This window comes from Trichechus manatus, unplaced genomic scaffold (genome assembly GCF_000243295.1).
Source record: "Trichechus manatus latirostris isolate Lorelei unplaced genomic scaffold, TriManLat1.0 scaffold00029, whole genome shotgun sequence".
NCBI classification, from domain to species: Eukaryota; Metazoa; Chordata; class Mammalia; order Sirenia; family Trichechidae; genus Trichechus; species Trichechus manatus.
This window is the reverse complement of record NW_004443965.1, coordinates 6,289,575-6,306,627: the sequence shown is the minus strand read 5'-3', so window position 1 is coordinate 6,306,627 and position 17,053 is coordinate 6,289,575. Positions and strand designations below refer to the sequence as shown.

At 42.0% G+C, this 17,053-nt stretch overlaps 1 protein-coding gene across 1 annotated transcript; it reads left to right on the top strand.

Annotated features, from left to right (window-relative positions):
• Nucleotides 1–1,108: 1,108 nt before the first annotated feature.
• Nucleotides 1,109–13,992, top strand: CRHBP (corticotropin releasing hormone binding protein). Its single transcript, XM_004374479.2, has 7 exons — nucleotides 1,109–1,525; nucleotides 1,938–2,031; nucleotides 2,318–2,475; nucleotides 4,194–4,404; nucleotides 6,092–6,240; nucleotides 9,811–9,928; nucleotides 13,455–13,992. The coding sequence occupies exons 1-7, from the start codon at nucleotides 1,445–1,447 to the stop codon at nucleotides 13,610–13,612; spliced, it is 969 nt and encodes a 322-aa protein (XP_004374536.1). The 5' UTR covers nucleotides 1,109–1,444; the 3' UTR covers nucleotides 13,613–13,992.
• The last annotated feature ends 3,061 nt before the right edge of the window (nucleotides 13,993–17,053 follow it).

Here is a 17,053-nt window from a genome sequence, read left to right as displayed (position 1 = left end):
ATTTTTAGGATCTGTAGTTGCCTTGCTTAGAGAGTAGATATAGGGAAAAGTGGTGGGAAAGCCAAAAAGTGGCATGTTCCCATATTTCTCACAATTTTGGATATAAAAGAAGCAATTTTCTTCTCTCCTAATCAGCAAAGTTTATAACTTATTTAACTTATTTCTGGATCCCTAAGTCATTTGTTTATAGAGTCCCTAGGTGGCATAAGTGATAACTCTTATTTAAGAGTGATCACTGCTATTTAAGCTCTTGACTACTAGCTGAAAGGCTGGTGGTTCAAATCCACTCGAAGGTGTCTCAGAACGCAAGCCTGGTAATCTACTTCCAAAAGGTCACAGCCTTGAAAACCCTATGGAGCAGTTCTACTCTGTACACGTGGGGTCACCGGGAGTCAGAATCGACTCGATAGCAACTAACAACAGCAGCAAAAAAGCCATTTGTTTAGCCTTATAGATTGGCTGGTTAGCAGTTATAATAAAGCTTCTCAGCAGTTTTTTTTCTACCAGAGTGTTTAAGTAACCCAAGTAGTTGAAGGGGGGAAATGGAATAGCTTCATCTCTCAGTGATTAGGAGGAATGCTAAGGTCATGGCTGTAATTACCTGGCCCACGAGTGTGTACATCCTGGCAACTTCAGGCCACATGACAGAGCTCAGCTAAAGTCCAGCAGTCCACAGACTAGTCCACAGTCCAGAGGTAGCTTTCCATTAAATAAATGCTTGTAAGAAATATGAACCAGGCTAAAGCAAAGATTTAGGAACAGAAAGAAAGCTTGAACGGCATTACTGCAAAATTCCCTAAAATCAGACTTGCAGCCCCTGTTCAGCTTCTCTTTGGAGTGGAAAACACTTCCAGTTTCTTCCTGAGAAGCACAAGCAATTGAATGAGTACTATATTCCGACAATTTCCTGAATGATTCCATCCAAAGTTATGGGACAAGGCTGTATGATTAATTTATATGTGTTTGGATATTTTATGCGTGTGTGTAACTTTGTCACTTTTCTTTCCCAAACCAAAAATCCCCCCATCCATTACCGTTTTAGCCCAATGTCCACAGGAGAACGGAATGCATCATTTGTCAGGCCAAGTAAAATGCCTCCTCTCTGTCTTTGTTCTTCTCTATTTCTTTCTTCCTCCCACACTTTAGTTCACCAACTTATAGTGACTGAAATCATTCTGGGTGAATAATGCTGGACCACGCTGAAAATTTGTGGCTGAGAGCTGGACCTCGTCATCGCCACGCACTTTGTCACTGAGACAGGGTAACCCATGGTTACTGAGCTCGGCTCAGTTGAGGGCTAGAGAGCCTCCCCTCCCCACTGCATTATAAAGAGATCCAGCCAAGGGACCCTACCAGCTTCTAGCTCTCAGCCTAGACGACAGTGTGAGAAAGAAACCCCTAGACATCAGGAGCAGAGTACACCAGCTGCAGAGGCAAGGCCAGCATGTCGTCTACCTTCAAACTTCAGTGTCACTTCATTCTGATCCTCCTGATGGCCCTAAGAGGGGAGAGTCGGCACCTGGAGGTGAGCCGGCACCTGGAGGTGAGCCATCCCTACACTGACTCTTCACATCTTCCTTGCATAAGTGTCCTGCCTTGGGCAATGGGTTGGCTGCCTCTGCTTGATCTCTTTTCTCAGCCTTTATTGGTCTTAGCTGTTTCTTCCCTGTCTGCTGGCCGCCTAGTTCCTCTGGTTTCCCCTAGACTGGTCTTCCTCGCTGTCTCCGAGCACACCCACTGCCAGCCTTCCTCTGGCAGCTGGATATCCTGGCCTGACGGAAAGGATCTAAGCCCTCCCGGTCTTCTCCTGACCCGGGGAGACCTCGATCCCTTCTCTTTAGTGTTTTTTCCTGCGGGGCAGGGAGGGTGCCGCGCCCCTGGGTCCCTTTCTTTCCCACTCCTTGAACTTTTCCGGAGTGACCCGTATTCTTTTCCAGCTGCGAGAAAGAGCCGACCACGACCCTTTCCTGCGCTTCAGCGCCAACCTGAAGCGGGAGCCGGCGGAGGAACAGCTGTACCGCCGAGCTCTGCGTGAGTCTCTGGCCGCCCGGCTCGAGTCCGCCGGCGGGAGGAAGGCGGGGAGGTTGGGGCAATGCACGGAGACCGGGAGGCTCGGGGCACCGCGGGAAAGGGAGGGTCAGCACCGCCAGGGGCGCGACTGCCCTGGCTAATGATCTGTCCGCGGAGACGCGCCCGGGGAGAGATGGAGTGATGTGCCCCAGGCTGGGAGTTGGGGCGCAGGGCACTGCAGAGCCAGGACATAGGGCGCGCGGTGGCTGCAAACCCAAACCTGCTGGCCCCGCTGCCCTCCCCCCAGGGTGCCTGGACATGGTGAGCCTCCAGGGCCAGTTTACCTTCACCGCCAACCGGCCGCAGCTGCACTGCGCCGCCTTCTTCATTGGCGAGCCGGAGGAGTTCATCACTATCCACTACGACCTGGTCTCCATCGACTGTCAGGGCGGGGACTTCCTGAAGGTGAGGCGCGCCCGCCGCGCAGCCCCAGCTGGGGGGACACGGAAGGGTGCGATGCCCTGGGGTGCTGCGCCCAGCGTGGGGCTGCGGAGTGTGGGGCGTGAGTGGTAACTCTTAATTAAACACTCCGCCAGCGCCCGAGTCGGAGAGGCGCGCTCGGGCCGCTCACAGCCCCAACACCCCGTCCCACATCCCGCAGGGTCGGGTGCTTCGGAATGTGCGGGGGTTAAAATGCGCGGGGGTTTAAATGCGCATCTGTGCGCCCTCAAGGCCGCGGGCGCTTCCAAATAACTTGGACTCGCGGTACGAAACGCTGTGGTGCCACTTAGAGCGCACGAAAAACATAAACAACAACAAAACGAACACCCAACTGGAACTGGCTCTCCGAAGCGGGCCGGTCCTGGGTAGAAGCCAGACACACCTGTCTGAGGTCTTGCCTGCCTCTTTCCTACTAGGCCCTCTCTCGGCGGAGCTGTTCCAGATTCACGGTCTGTTTTCAGTGTCAGGTTGGCTAGGTTTTGGAGCAGTAGAGCACTGGCTGCTGAGAGAGAAACTAATTTGAGTCAGGTGGGAAGGGATGACAAGGCCCCCAACCTCACAATATCCGCACTTGAACTTCCAGTCATTCTCCATAAATCTAACAGGTCAGCTTAGGATGGCTGGTGGAGTTCTATTGCCCAATTAAAAATAATCACGATTAAAACCTCCGATGTGAAATTATTTTGGAACCTGTCAATTAGAACCGGACTGGTCTGGTGAAGTAATTTGTCATTGGGTTGTTGGTAATTTTGCTCATATGGACTAGGATGGACTCATTAAACTGAGATCCTGCCCGCCTGTGGTGATTTTGAGAGTAAAGTCCACCCTTTGTCCAACTGCAACCGTTAACGAGGAAAAAAGTCTTAAGTGGCTTACCAGCCTTCATTGTCTTGAGTGTTGAAGCAGTTATCGATATTTTAAAGTAACATGTGATGATAGTTTAAAATGAGGAAAATGGGTATATAGGTATTAGCAAGTAAAGTTGCTGCCTCAGCTTTTTCTTTCGCTATTTTTGAGGTATTTTGTGGTTCTCATTTCAGTGAGTAAACACAGGAGTGAAACTTAAATCATGTTTTTGTGGCATTCTTCTGAAGCTGGGACGGAGAAAATGTGAGCAAGACAAAAACGTATAAAATACAGTAAGTCCCCGGGTTACGAACGACGAACTTACTTACACTTTAACATTATGTAAATTTGCCCTCATTTTGAAATAATTGACCCAACCCCTCCTTGCAACAAATTCTTCATCACAATCACCTTCACTTGCTGCACATGCAGCTTTTAAATCATCGAAAAATTGAAAATGATTTCGAGCCTTTTCTTGCACTAAAGAACCGTATGCACCTGTTCTGATTTACCTGCAGTTTTTAATTTAAAGACACGCTAGGAGCAGATGTCATTCGTAACCCGGGGACTGCCTGTGTAATAGTTTACTTTTATTTAAAGCTATATACACTTTAAGGTGTATAAAGGAAAAAAATAACATATTACTTGCAAAACAATCTTCACAGTCAAGATATATACAACTAAGAAGCAAGCAGGCAGGGGGAGTGTAGGTGTCAATTCCTCACTTATGACTGAAGATCCATTGCTAGATAACTCCCCTTGCCCCCCTTTCAACACACCCATGATATCAGCAGCTGATGGAAGTGATCGTTTGTTTTTGTATTTTTTGTTGGAAGGTATTTGATGGTTGGATTCTCAAGGGGGAGAAGTTCCCCAGTTCCCAGGATCATCCTCTCCCCACAGCTGAGCGGTACATAGATTTCTGTGAGAGTAGTCTCAGCCGAAGGAGCATCAGATCCTCCCAGAACGTGGCCATGATCTTCTTCCGAGTCCAGGAACCAGGAAATGGATTCACATTAACCGTAAAGACCAAGCCTAACCTCTTTCGTAAGTGGGCCCTCTGCCTTCTCAGTTGAAAAGCAAGATTTTAAGGGTCAAACCTGCTTAATATCATTGCACAGATTAAGAAATTTGAACTGAGCCATGATTTTAATGATAATTCTTTGGTAATTAGAAAATGACCTAAAAGATATTTTTCTATTAATCATCATGCAAATCAAATCACAGTTTTAAATTTATCCCCAGGCTAAGAAGTGTACTATATTATGGCAGCTAAAATTCTGTTTTTTCCCCAAAGTCTTGTTTTGATCTCCTAAGGCACTACAGTGCATTCAGTGACAAACTAAGCTCTCCAAGTCATTCCATTTATCCGGGCTAAGCTGAGGGATCAGATATGAAGTAACAATGCTAGGGATATTTCGGCAAAGACTGAAAGACTGCTTGTCTGGGATGTGGTACACAGACTTCATTCTCTGGACAGAGGGTTGGACCAGAGGACCTCATCACTGCCTTCTGATCCTGAGCCTATCACTCTAATTTAGCTTATTTCTGACAAAGAAGAACATAGATGATTCTGTAAAACTGAACAGCCTAGGCCTAAAGCACATTTTCTTAATCAAATGAGTTTGTTCATCTGCTTATTTTCTTCTCATCAAGACAAAATTCCTTTTAAAAAAAAGTTAAAACATATTCATCATAGGTTGTATAATGTTAATATTAACAATATTATGATATTATGTGGTTGAAGAACGGAGCCTAATCTACCAAAGAAGAATGTAATGACTAATCTTCAGATTTTTATTTAAAAAAAAAAAAAGAATTTTTAAAAGAAGCCTCCCAAAAAAGGCTATTTCAGAGAATTGGAGCAAAATAATCCTAGGGGAGAGAATGAATTGTTTCTCTTATATTTTGTTTGGTTAAAATTCAGAAAGCTTCTATAATCATCAAGAACTTTTCCTTCTTCTTGAAATTATGTGTAATTAAAAATATAGGAAGTAAGAGGCGCTTCTGATTAATCAGAAAATGTATGTCCTTATAATTGGCAAAAAATGTGAGCTTCTAGTTTCATAGCTAGAGGAATCATACTGTAAGTCTAGGTTTGAGACATAAAACAAATTTCAGAAATCCTTGGGAGTAAATTAAATATTAAAAGTTTACCTTTCAGTCAACTTATCGTTTAATAAATATTTTTCTGTCAGACCTAAGCCTGCTGTCTTTCTAATCTTCCTCAGCCTATTTTGTGACTGTTTTATTATTTATTTATGTATTATGTTATTTTTAAAACTAACATTACAGCTCTTGATTCAGTGAAGGAAGGCTTCAGCCAGACAGCTTCTGAGTTCTGGCTTCAGCTTTAGGCCTCAGTTCTTTCAGTCCCCCGTGTGGACCTGGACCCTACTTAAATGAAGTGTTCCTAGATCTACTTCCAGATAATATTGTGTTTGCTTCTTGATTTATATTTTGTCATTGTTATAAACAAGGTAACCCCCTGAGATTACAAGCCTCCTTGTAAATCCAAGCCTCCCGACAATGTCCATGTCATTGATGATTTTTATTCCCCAACTCTTTGTCTTCAAATTGCCTTTGTGATATATACTGTCTTCCTGGGCACAGGTCCTAGGCCAATAATAAGGAGCCTAGAATAAGGATAGAATGAGTTTCTATAAATAAAAACCTAGCACACCAAGTAATGCAAATGTGGTATATTTTTGTTTTTTTGTTTTCCCCTACAAAGCCTGTAATGTCATCTCCCAGACCCCAAATGGAAGGTTTACCCTGGTAGTTCCACATCAGCATCGCAACTGCAGCTTCTCCGTCATTTATCCTGTGGCGATAAAAATATCTGATCTCACCCTGGGACACTTAAATGGCCTTCAGTTAAAGGTGAGTTACTTACTTGCTTCTGAATCATTTCCTAAGACTCGGCTATATCAGAGCAAAAGCAATCATACACAATAAACCAGGACATTAGCAGACTGGATCAGTTGTGTTAATCAACCAGCCCACCTCTGATTGGCTATTAAATCTCACAAGTACTTGCCTTCCCTGCTCTTAACCAACTGCCGCCCGGCCCCTTCTATTTCAGTTAGGGTGCACGTCACGTACTCAGGTGCCCCGTCTGACTATCTGAATACGCTTCTTGTGATGCAAAATGTTTTCAACTGGCGAAGTTGTGGTATATAATTACAATTGAATTCTCTTGTGCCTGCCTCTTACAAAAATTCTCTCCTAGCGGAACCTAGTATGAGTCATCTACACAGCTGCTTTTCTGACTGTTGGAATTTTCTATTGACGTGAAGGAAGTATCTCATTGACAGAACTGTGCCATGGAGGAATGCTAAGTGTAGCATAAAATACGGAACTGGATTTTTATATTGCAAAATACAGTAAAGTTTTCAGAAGTATTTTTGCATTCCATTTAATTCACTACATTTTGCATCAAAAATGTTAGCTGAGGATCCCCATCAACGTGTTCTCCCATGACCTTAACATTAACACTGAGCCTAACCACATTTACTTGCCCTGTTAGCTTCTTCCCTCTAAGTCTTCCTCACTGCCTTTTGCTTTCTCAGAAGCCTAGGCACTTGTTAACATCAAAGACAGTTATGGCTCCTACTCAGACAGAATTCAGTGAAAACCAAATGAATTGGACCCGGACTGAGAAAAGGAATATATCTGTTCTCTTTAAAGCCTGAATTCATGGGCCAGTGTCTGTCCTTTTTGTTGGGCCTTAGTGGAAGAATAACCCTTTGGTAAGGACCAGGGGTAAACAGGTATCTTCAGTACAGCCGTATTGGCTTGATATTGTTTGTATGTCATTTTTGATGTATAATACAGAAGATGTTCCCATGTGATAGCAGATTGGGAGATCTGTGTTTTAAGTTATTCTTCACTACGGCAAGTAACCTTGGTATTATTCCTTTTATGAATTTAGCATCTATAGTGTTCTAGTATTCCTTTATAAAATATTTTTAAGTGCTTACCATGTGCAAGGAGCCCTGGTGGCATAGTGGTTAAGAGCTTGGCTGTTAACCAAAAGGTTGGCAGTTCAAATCCACCAGCTGCTCCTTGGTAACCCCATGGGGCAGTTCTACTCTGTCCTATAGAGTCGCTATGAGTTGGAAACGACTCAATGGCACCTAACGACAACAACAACAACCATGTGCAAGGCACTATTCTAGATACTGGAAATTAGCAATGAACAAACAAGTCCACTTATTTGGAACCTACATTCTGGGGGGAGGAGATGGCAAAATGATACGGTATTTCAAATAGCAGTAAGTGCTATACAGACAACAAGAAGAGTGGTGTGATAGACATTGATTAGGGATGAGGGAGTAGAGGGAGAGGTGGCGAGCTACTTGAGATGTCTGAGAAGGAGACATTTAAAGTGAGATCTGAGCAATAGGCAAGAAGGACCCAGAGCCATGAGAAGAGCAGGAAACGGGGGAACAGTAGTGCATAGGCTCAGACGCAGCAATGGGCTTGCTGTGTTCCAGAAATGGAGAGAAGGCAGAGGTAGAGAGGGAGTGGTATGAGATAGCAGCACCAGGGAGATGGACAGGGCCAGGTCATAGAGACTGCAGACCGTATTAAGGAGTTTGAGTTTATTCTAAGAGCAGTGGGAAACCACTGAAGGGGCTTAGGCGGGGAGGCAACAGGGTCTCATTTACACTGCAGTGTCATTCTGGGCTCCCACGTGGTAAATGGGCCATGGGGCAAGAGTGGTCAAGGAGTCCATTTAGGAGGCCAGTGTCATAGTCTAGGCAAGAGATGATAGTGGCATATTCCAGGGAGGTAAGAACCTCCACAAAGAAATCCCAGGGATCACTGTTGTGGAACTGAACCTCAGAGAGATCCCTATACAACTCTTGCAGCATGTATGAGAACAGCTGAGAGGTTTAGGAAGCAGAGAAAAAAGTCATTGTATGCGAAGGAATAAGTTCTTCCAACTTCCTTGCTTCTTTGTTTTGTTCTCCTCGTTTTAGCTACTACTTCTTCCCAACATCCTTATTTCCCGTTTTTCTCCACCAAGTCTGCCTCTTTCCCTTCACCACCTGCTGAAATTTGGAACCTATAGAGCCAAGTGAAAAGTTTAGTCTTAAGAGGTATTCCTCCTGAATATTATCTACTCGAGGGAAAGGCGATTAAGTTTTTTTTTTTTCCTTCACCCCTAAATAACTTATTAAGCTCTCCATATGAGAACATGAAATCTTGTATACACTGGGGCTAATTAAACCTCTATTTATTCGTTTGATGAAATTACATGAAAAGCACCTAAGCATAGATGCAGAACATGGTAGACCCTTTAATTTAAAAATATACATTCCCACCTGCCTGCCTTCATTGGCCAAACAGTTGCCATTATAGTATTTTCTAATTTGTTGTTTCGTTATGATTGCATTTCAGTATTCTAAATGTTCGAATGTGTGTGTTTGTGTATGCATGTGTGTGCTTAAAGTTTTCTATCTTAGATTTTGGTTCCTACATGTCAGGGACTATCTGGTTAACTTCTGAGCACCTTGCCACACGCCATTGAATCTCTTAATGAGTATGCTTCAGTGGACAAGGGGATTCCAGGCAGGACTGGCTACATAATTTGTGGGGCAGAGTGCAAAATGAAAGCACAGGGCCGCTTAGTTAAAAAATTAAGATGAGAGACCCAAAGTGCAACATTTGGGACGGAGAGTGATTGCTTTGTTTTTGTGGGAAAGTGAGGCACAAGGAATTGCTATGGATGAGACAACGTGGGAAGATGAAGAGAAGCAGAAAAAGGTGGTTACAGCAGATCACAATGTCTTAGAATCGATTCTTCCTTTGAGTAGCTTGAAATCAATTTGTTTTAGTTGACAAAGACCATGGAAACTCTGGCTTACTTAGGCCCCAAATTAGGGTTTTCTTCTCTCTTCAATATTCCCATACTAATCTAAATTCTTACCAGTAGAAATAGTGTCTCCTAACTAATAGCAGAAAACGTCCTTTGTAAAGAAGAGGAAAAGAGGTGAGTTGAAGGAAAAACTGATGTGAAACTGTTATTTATAAAACGCAGATATTTGACTTCCTTTAACCTTGACTGCATGCATTAAGAATTCAAATAATTCAGTATGTATGCCCAAATGATTTGAAAAGCAAAGCATTTTCAGGCTCAATTTTCCTATGCCTTATATGGAGTTTACAGACTCCCATTCCATCATTCCAGTTCTCGAACTTAAAAAAAGAAAACATGCACACATATTTAAAGAAAATGATTACTCAATCGATTTAGGAAAGCAATTCTTATGACTTTTCTTTTTCCTTCTAAATGTCTTAATTTCCAGGATCCTGGATGAGAAATTAAATGGTACTGGCAGGCTGTCTGGGGCTGATTGAGAGAATTCACTAAGCCTGTCATAGGTTGAATGATTTGACTTTCATAACTGATTTAAGTCTTTTTCTGCTGCTTTATTCTTTCAGAAATCCTCAGCAGGCTGTGGGGGAGTAGGAGACTTTGTGGAGCTGCTGGGAGGAAATGGGTTGGACCCTTCCAAGATGATGCCTCTAGCTGAGCTCTGCTACCCCTTTCATGGCCCTGGTGAGATGTTTCTTTGATTATTTGTGTGCCTATCAAAATTATTTATTTAAATTAAACGTCGTAAATTTTTTATAAATTGAAAAGTGAGTCCACCGAAAAACTTCAATTTGTGCATTGAGCCAATGTGAAGATTTTACGTTTGAGCCTATATCCTACGCACGTAAGCATAGACTCCATTACCAGAACATCTGACACTGGGAGAGGAACCTATGAGTAATAAAGATGTATATTCAAGGTTGGCCCTAAGTAAAACTATGAAAAAGACAAAGCTTTCCTATTCTATGCCCTTTCTACCTTCTTGGGGATCCCTGCCTTTATCCTCTAGAAATTAAACATTTTGTCTGACAAATGTAAAGCTTATGTAGCTATATCAATTAGCAGTAGTATAATAATGAAGTAATATCTAAAGTTTTCCATATATGTGTATATATGTGTGTGTGTGTGTGTGTACAAAACAAAGAGGTAAACTTCATTAGAAGTTCTCAGAACTGCTGAATCTCCTCTGCAATTTAGAGGTAAATTCTAAAGTCTAAAAGTGGTCACCGGTAATAAAAGACTGGTTTAGAGGACTGCATGCCAAACAGAACCACATCGTCTTTGTCAAGGGCCAGGGAACATGCTCCATTGGATTATGCTCAGGTGGGGTGAGGGTGGGTGGGAATTACTGATCACTGACCCACTGGCGATCAAACAGATTAATGAAGTCCAAAGCAAGAGGGCGAGGATTACATAAAACATTTCTACAAAAGTCGGTTCCCATTTCTTCACTTCAGATGCAGGAATTTTAGATTATTTTTAAAGAGACAAAAGTAAAACAGAAGAGAAAGAGAAAGAACAACAATCTCTAATCGCATAGTTAATTCTTACTTCCTACCATAGCCCTCTTTCTCTCCTGTCTCCACAGATCGTTAACAAGCTAGACAACCAAGCTACAAATCAGAAAGTGTACAGCACACATAGGTCTTTCTGTTAACTGTTCCCTGTTTTAATACCAGATTTGCCCACCAGTATTTTGTCTCTTTGAGCTAATGCTGGGAACTTAATAAATGAAACATCTCTGAAATAGGATTAATATACGCTGGTAAGTGCTGAGACATGATATGTACCCCCTCTCCCCATATACCTGTATAAAGTTTCAGTTGGGTTAAGTCCTCAGTTGCTAACTGAAAGGTTGGTGGTTCGAGTTCATCCAGAGGCACCTCAGAAGAAAGGTCTGTCAACCTACTTCTAAAAAATCAGCCAGTGAAAACCCTATGGAGCACAGTTCTGCTCTGACACAAATGAGGTCTCCATGAGTTGGAATTGACTTGATAGTAACTGGCTTTTTACTGGTTGGGCTCAAGGCAAACTTTCCTATCAAGGTAAAACCCCACTCTGCTAAAACTAGAGAATTATTTTATGCTAATTTACATTTGAGCCTTGGCTTAAACTGTCAGCGCAGGTGGTCTCTCTAGCTTCTGCATGCGCTATCTGAGGCACTAAATCGCATCCATGCTGATGATTGGAGAGTACCTATAAGGAGATGCATTTTAACTGGGTAAAAAGGTAAGTTTAGGACTAAGGACCACTCATGCCTTAAAATTTAGATAATTGAAGCCGGAGTAATTTTTCTGCTTGGATTGTACGACTCGAATTAGGTAAAATTGTGAGACTGAGGCCAACAAACCACTTTGGACTAAATTATCTAGATAATTGAAGCTGGAACAATTTTGAGGCTTGAATTATATGACTCATTGCTTCATTTTAAACTTCACTATGTTTTTGATGAGCCCCTCCTAAATTGTTCAGACAGTGAAGAACTATTAGGAACCCTGCCCTTTAAATTGGATTTTCTTAGGAAGCTTGTCAAAATACTTTGAAATAAAATGCACAGTAACTAAAGGAAATAAGGCATGTTAAATAGATTAAAGTTCAGAGTAAGATCAGAAAAAGAATGACCTTCCAGATCATTTAAAGAAAAATACATTTGGTACATTTGGACCTCCTGGTAGAAGTTTAACCTGGACTCCCTGGTGTTTATAGTAAAATAATAATTACAGGGTTTATAGTTATAATATCCGCAAGTTGACTTTTACCTCGATAACTCTGCCTGTGTTACTTCATTTAAACCGAAGTATGTATTTGTGAGGTACTTGTTATACGATGGCAATGCTAGTGTTTCTCAAATTTTAGGCCTTATAAAGACAATGTGAGGGAAAAAAAAAAAGACTGTGAAAAATTAAAACAGAAGAAAGGAATATTGTGGGGCAGATAAGGTTTGCTTCAGGAACCAACTTGAGGCCAAAGAAATAAAATCAAAGTAATTTTTAATAAAAATAAAATGAACTTCAATATATAACTGTTCAAGCACGTCTGTACTAGGAGATATATATGAGTTATCAGCGTCTTATTCAGGTAATGAATAAGGTTGGGTTAAGAGAATTAAGGAGATAAGAAGCCATGCCATATGAGAAGTATAGAAAAAAATGAGAGAGAAGAAGTACCGGTGGACAATAGGACAAAAACTAGTATATTCAGTCTATATTAAAACCATGCAAAATATGTTTTTTGTTTATATGTTTATTGTGTAACAGAGTTATTATCTAGACTCAGAAAACAAACAGTATTTTTGTTTGTTTGCTTTGCCTGCATAGATGTCCAGAGACATTCCCTCCTCTAGCCCTTGCCCACTAAATGCCAGTTGCATGCCCAGACATTATTACCAAAAACGACACCTGCAGATTTCCAACCTGTCCCTACAGGGCAGTACTGCCCCCTGAGAACCCTCAACTAGAACGAAGGTGCAGGATTCACAGACTGTTGCCTTCATCTGTCTTTACCTACAAAGTCTTGCAGGTAGAAAAATAAGGAAAAGGCCAGGAGGTATCTTCTCCCGTTTCCAGCCAGTTTTATTTAGTTAACAGTATTCCTGGACATGAGAGAGAAAGGCTGAGTTCAATTTCACTATTCTATATTAATTATCTATTATACTAAAAATGGGAGACCCTAGGTGGTTCAAGAGAAGGACATCATGCTTGCTAAAGTACAGGGTCAGCGAAAAAGAGGAAGACCCTCAATGAGATGGATTGACACAGTGGCTGCAACAATGGGCTCAAGCATAACAACGATTGTGAGGATGGCACAGGACCGGGCAGTGTTTCGTTCTGTGGTGTATAGGGTCGCCATGAGTCGGAACTGACTTAATGGCACCTAACAACAACAACAGGTGGTGCTAACAGTTAATGTGTTCAGCTGCTAACTGAAAGGTTGGAGGTCCAGGTCCACCCAGAGGCACCTCAGAAGAAAGGCCTGGTGATCTACTTCTGAAAAGTCAGCCACTGAACACCCTATGGAGCACAGTTCTACTCTGACATATGTGGAGTTGCTATGAGTAAGAATTGACGTGATGGTAACTGGTTTGAGTACATGAGTATAAGATATGCTCCCTTGCTTTCATCGTGCTTAAGTTATGCTGGTGAACAGAAATGATTTGGCTGTGTGGTTTCTAACCTTCTGGGAAACTTTTTTTTCCCCCCATCAATTATAGCCCAAATGAAAATTGGCTGTGACAACACTGTGGTGCGCATGGTCTCCAGTGGAAAACACACAAATCGTGTGACATTTGAGTATCGTCAGCTGGAACCGTATGAACTGGAAAACCCAAATGGGAACAGTATCAGGGAATTATGTTTGTCTCATCTTTGAATAATCAACCCAATGCTGCTGGTTACATGGTGATTATATATGGTTTTGACGACCAGCTTACTACAAGCTCATATCAGTCAGTATTCCCAGCCTTGAGCACATACCACATACACATGACTGTGTTAATTTTTGTACCTTGCTTCTGTTTCAGTTGTAATATATAAATGATCAAATGGCAGAAAATAAGCACCTATTTGGTAGAAAATAGTATTGAATGGAAATATTTGCAATTCTTTGGTGTGCTACAAGCCTGAACTAGTAAGATAAGGGCAAAGCAATGTGCAATATAAATACTGTATCTCAAGGGAAAATACCACAAAGAAAGAAAAATGGTGGCCCTCATATAAATTTTGTAACAGAAAAAATTCAAAGTCTGGTGTTTGCTAAAGTAGTGACATCTGTTTGTTTTCCGTTTATTGTTCTAGATGATAGTTGTGTCTATTATTGATTTCTAATAACTTGTTTTTAACAAAATTTGTAGCATGGAGACAATTTCCATCCACAAATACAAATAAATATACTCAGAATGTTGATACCTTGACATTGTACTTTATTTCCTTTCCTAAGGAGTTCCTCATTATCATCAGAAAATAGTATTGTCATGTGGTGCAGAACCAAATGCTGGACTAACCCGTTTTGGACTTCTTAGAGCTAGTAGAACTCTCGATGATTGAACTACAATCATTTAGAACAGATGACAGAATTGGTTACAAGAGAGTGGAGGAGTGGGGAGGGGAAATCACTAACTAGAGAGCAGACAAGTTAACTTTGGTAAAGGGAAAGACAACACACAATATAGGGGAAGTCAGCATAACTTGACCAAGGCAAAGCCATAGAAGCTTCCTAGAAACATCCAAGCACCTTGAGGGACCAACTTCCTGGGGCTGAGGGCTGGGGACCATGGTCTCAGGGGACATCTAGGTCAAATGGCATAATATAGTTCATAAAGAAAATGTTCTACATTCTGCTTTAGTGAGTAGCATCTGGGGTTTTAAAAGCTTAGGAGTGGCCATCTAAGATACATCTATTAGTCCCATCATGTTTGGAGCAAAGGAGAATGAAGAAAGCCAAAAATACAAGGAAAATATTAGTCCAAAGTAGTAATAGGCCACATGAACCACAGCTTCAACCAGCCTGAGCCCACAAGAATTAGATGGTGCCTGGCTACCACCACCGAACACTCTGGCAAGAACCACAATAGAGGGTCCTGGACATAGCGGGAGAAAAACGTGGAACAAAATTCAAATTCACACACAAAAAAGACCAGACTTATTTGAAATTCGAGGAACCGCCTAGATTATGGCCCACAGACACTCTGCTAACTCAGAACTGATGCCACTCCCGAAGTCCAACTTTCAGTCAAAGATTAGACAGGCGTATAAAACAATAACACTTCTGAGGAACGTGCTGCTTAGTTCAATCAAGTATACGAAACCAAATGGGCAACAGCTGTCTAAACGCAAAGACGAGAAGTCAGGAAGTGACAAGAAAACTGGACGAAACGGACATGGAGAACCCAGGATGGAAAGGGAAAGAGGGAGAGTGTTGACATATTGCGGGGATTGAAACCAATGTTATAAAACAATTTATGTATAAATTTATATATGTATATATATTTTTTTATTGTACTTCAGGTGAAGGTTTACAGAACAAACAGTTTCTCATTAAACAGTAGTACACATATTGTTTTATGACATTGGTTAACAACCCCATGACGTGTCAACCCTCTCCCTTCTCGAACTTTTTTTTTTTTTTTTGGTGAAAATATACATAGCCAAAGATACACCATTTCAAAAATTTCTACATGCACAATTCAGTGACATCGATTATGTTCTTCCAGTTGTGCTGCTATTCTCACTTCAGATGAAGGTTTGCAGAACAAAATAATTTCTCATTGAACAGTACACGTTGCCCTATGCCAATGGTTAACAACCCCACTACAAGTCAACACTGTCCTTACTCAACCTTGGGTTCCCTATCACCAGCTTTCCTGTCCCCTTCTGCCTTTTAGTCCTTGTCCCTGGACTGCTGTGCCTCATTAGTCCCGTTTTGTTTTATTGGGGTGTCCAATCCCTCGCTGAACGGTGAACCTCGAAGTGACTTCACCACTGAGCTAAAAGGGTGTCTGGGAGCCACTCTGGGGGTTTCTCCAGTCTCTTTCAGGCCACTAAATCTGGTCTTTTTTGTGTGTGTTAGGATTTTGTTCTACATCCTTCTCCAGATCTGTCCAGAACCCTGTTGTGATCCTGGTCAGAGCAGTCAGTGGTGGTAGCCGGGCACCGTCTAGCTGTGCTGGACTCAGTCTGGTGGAGGCTTGGTAGCTGTGGTCCATTAGTCCTTTGGACTAATCTTTTCCTTGTATCCTGTTCTCTTCATTCTCCCTTGCTCCTGAAGGGGTGAGACCAGTGGAGTATCTTAGATGGCCACTCACAGGCTTTTAAGACCCCAGACGCTACTCACCAAGATAGAATGTAGAGCACTGTCTTTATAAACTGTGTTATGCCAATTGAGCTAGATGTTCCCCGAGACCATGGTCCCCACAGCCCTATGCCCAGCAATTCAGTCCCTCAGGGAGTTTGGATGTGTCTATGGAGCTTCCACAACCTCTCCTTGTACAAGTTGTGCTGATTTCCCCAATGTTGTGTACTGTCTCACCCTTCACCAAAGATACCGCTTATCTATTGCCTATTTAGTATTCCCCCCCACCCCATCCCTCCCATCCCTGGTAACAAACAAAGATTGTTACTTTTTGTGTGTAAACTTTTTCATGGGTTTTTACAACAGAGGTCTCATGCAATATTTGTCCTTTTGTGATTGACTTATTTCACTCAGCATAATGCACTCCACTTTCATCCATGTTATGAGATGGTTCACAGATTCATCATTGTTCTTTCTCGTTGCATAGTACTTCATTGTGTGTATGTACCATAGTTGGTTTATCCATTCATCTGTTGATGGGCATCTACGTTGTTTCCATTGTTTTGCTATTGTGAACAATGCTGCCATGAACGTAGGCGTGCATATGTCTATTCGAGTGACGACTCTAATTTCTCTAGGATATATTCCTAGGAGTGGGATTGCTGGATCGAATGGTATGTCTATTTCTAGCTTTCAGAGGAAGCACCATATCATTTTCCAAAATGGTTGTATCATTTTGCATTCCCACCAGCAGTGCATAAGAGTTCTGATATCCCCACAGCCCCTCCAACATTTGTTATTTCCAGTGTTTTTGATTCGTGCTGGTAATGCTGGGGTGAGATGGTATCTCATTGTGGTTTTAATTTGCATTTCTCTAATGGCTAGTGATTGCAAGCATTTCCTCATGTGTCTGTTGACCACTTGAATGTCTTCTTTGGTGAAGTGTCTGCTCATTTCCTTTGCCCATTTTTTAATAGGATTATTTGTCTTTTTGTTGTAGAGGTGTTGGATTTTCTTGTAGAT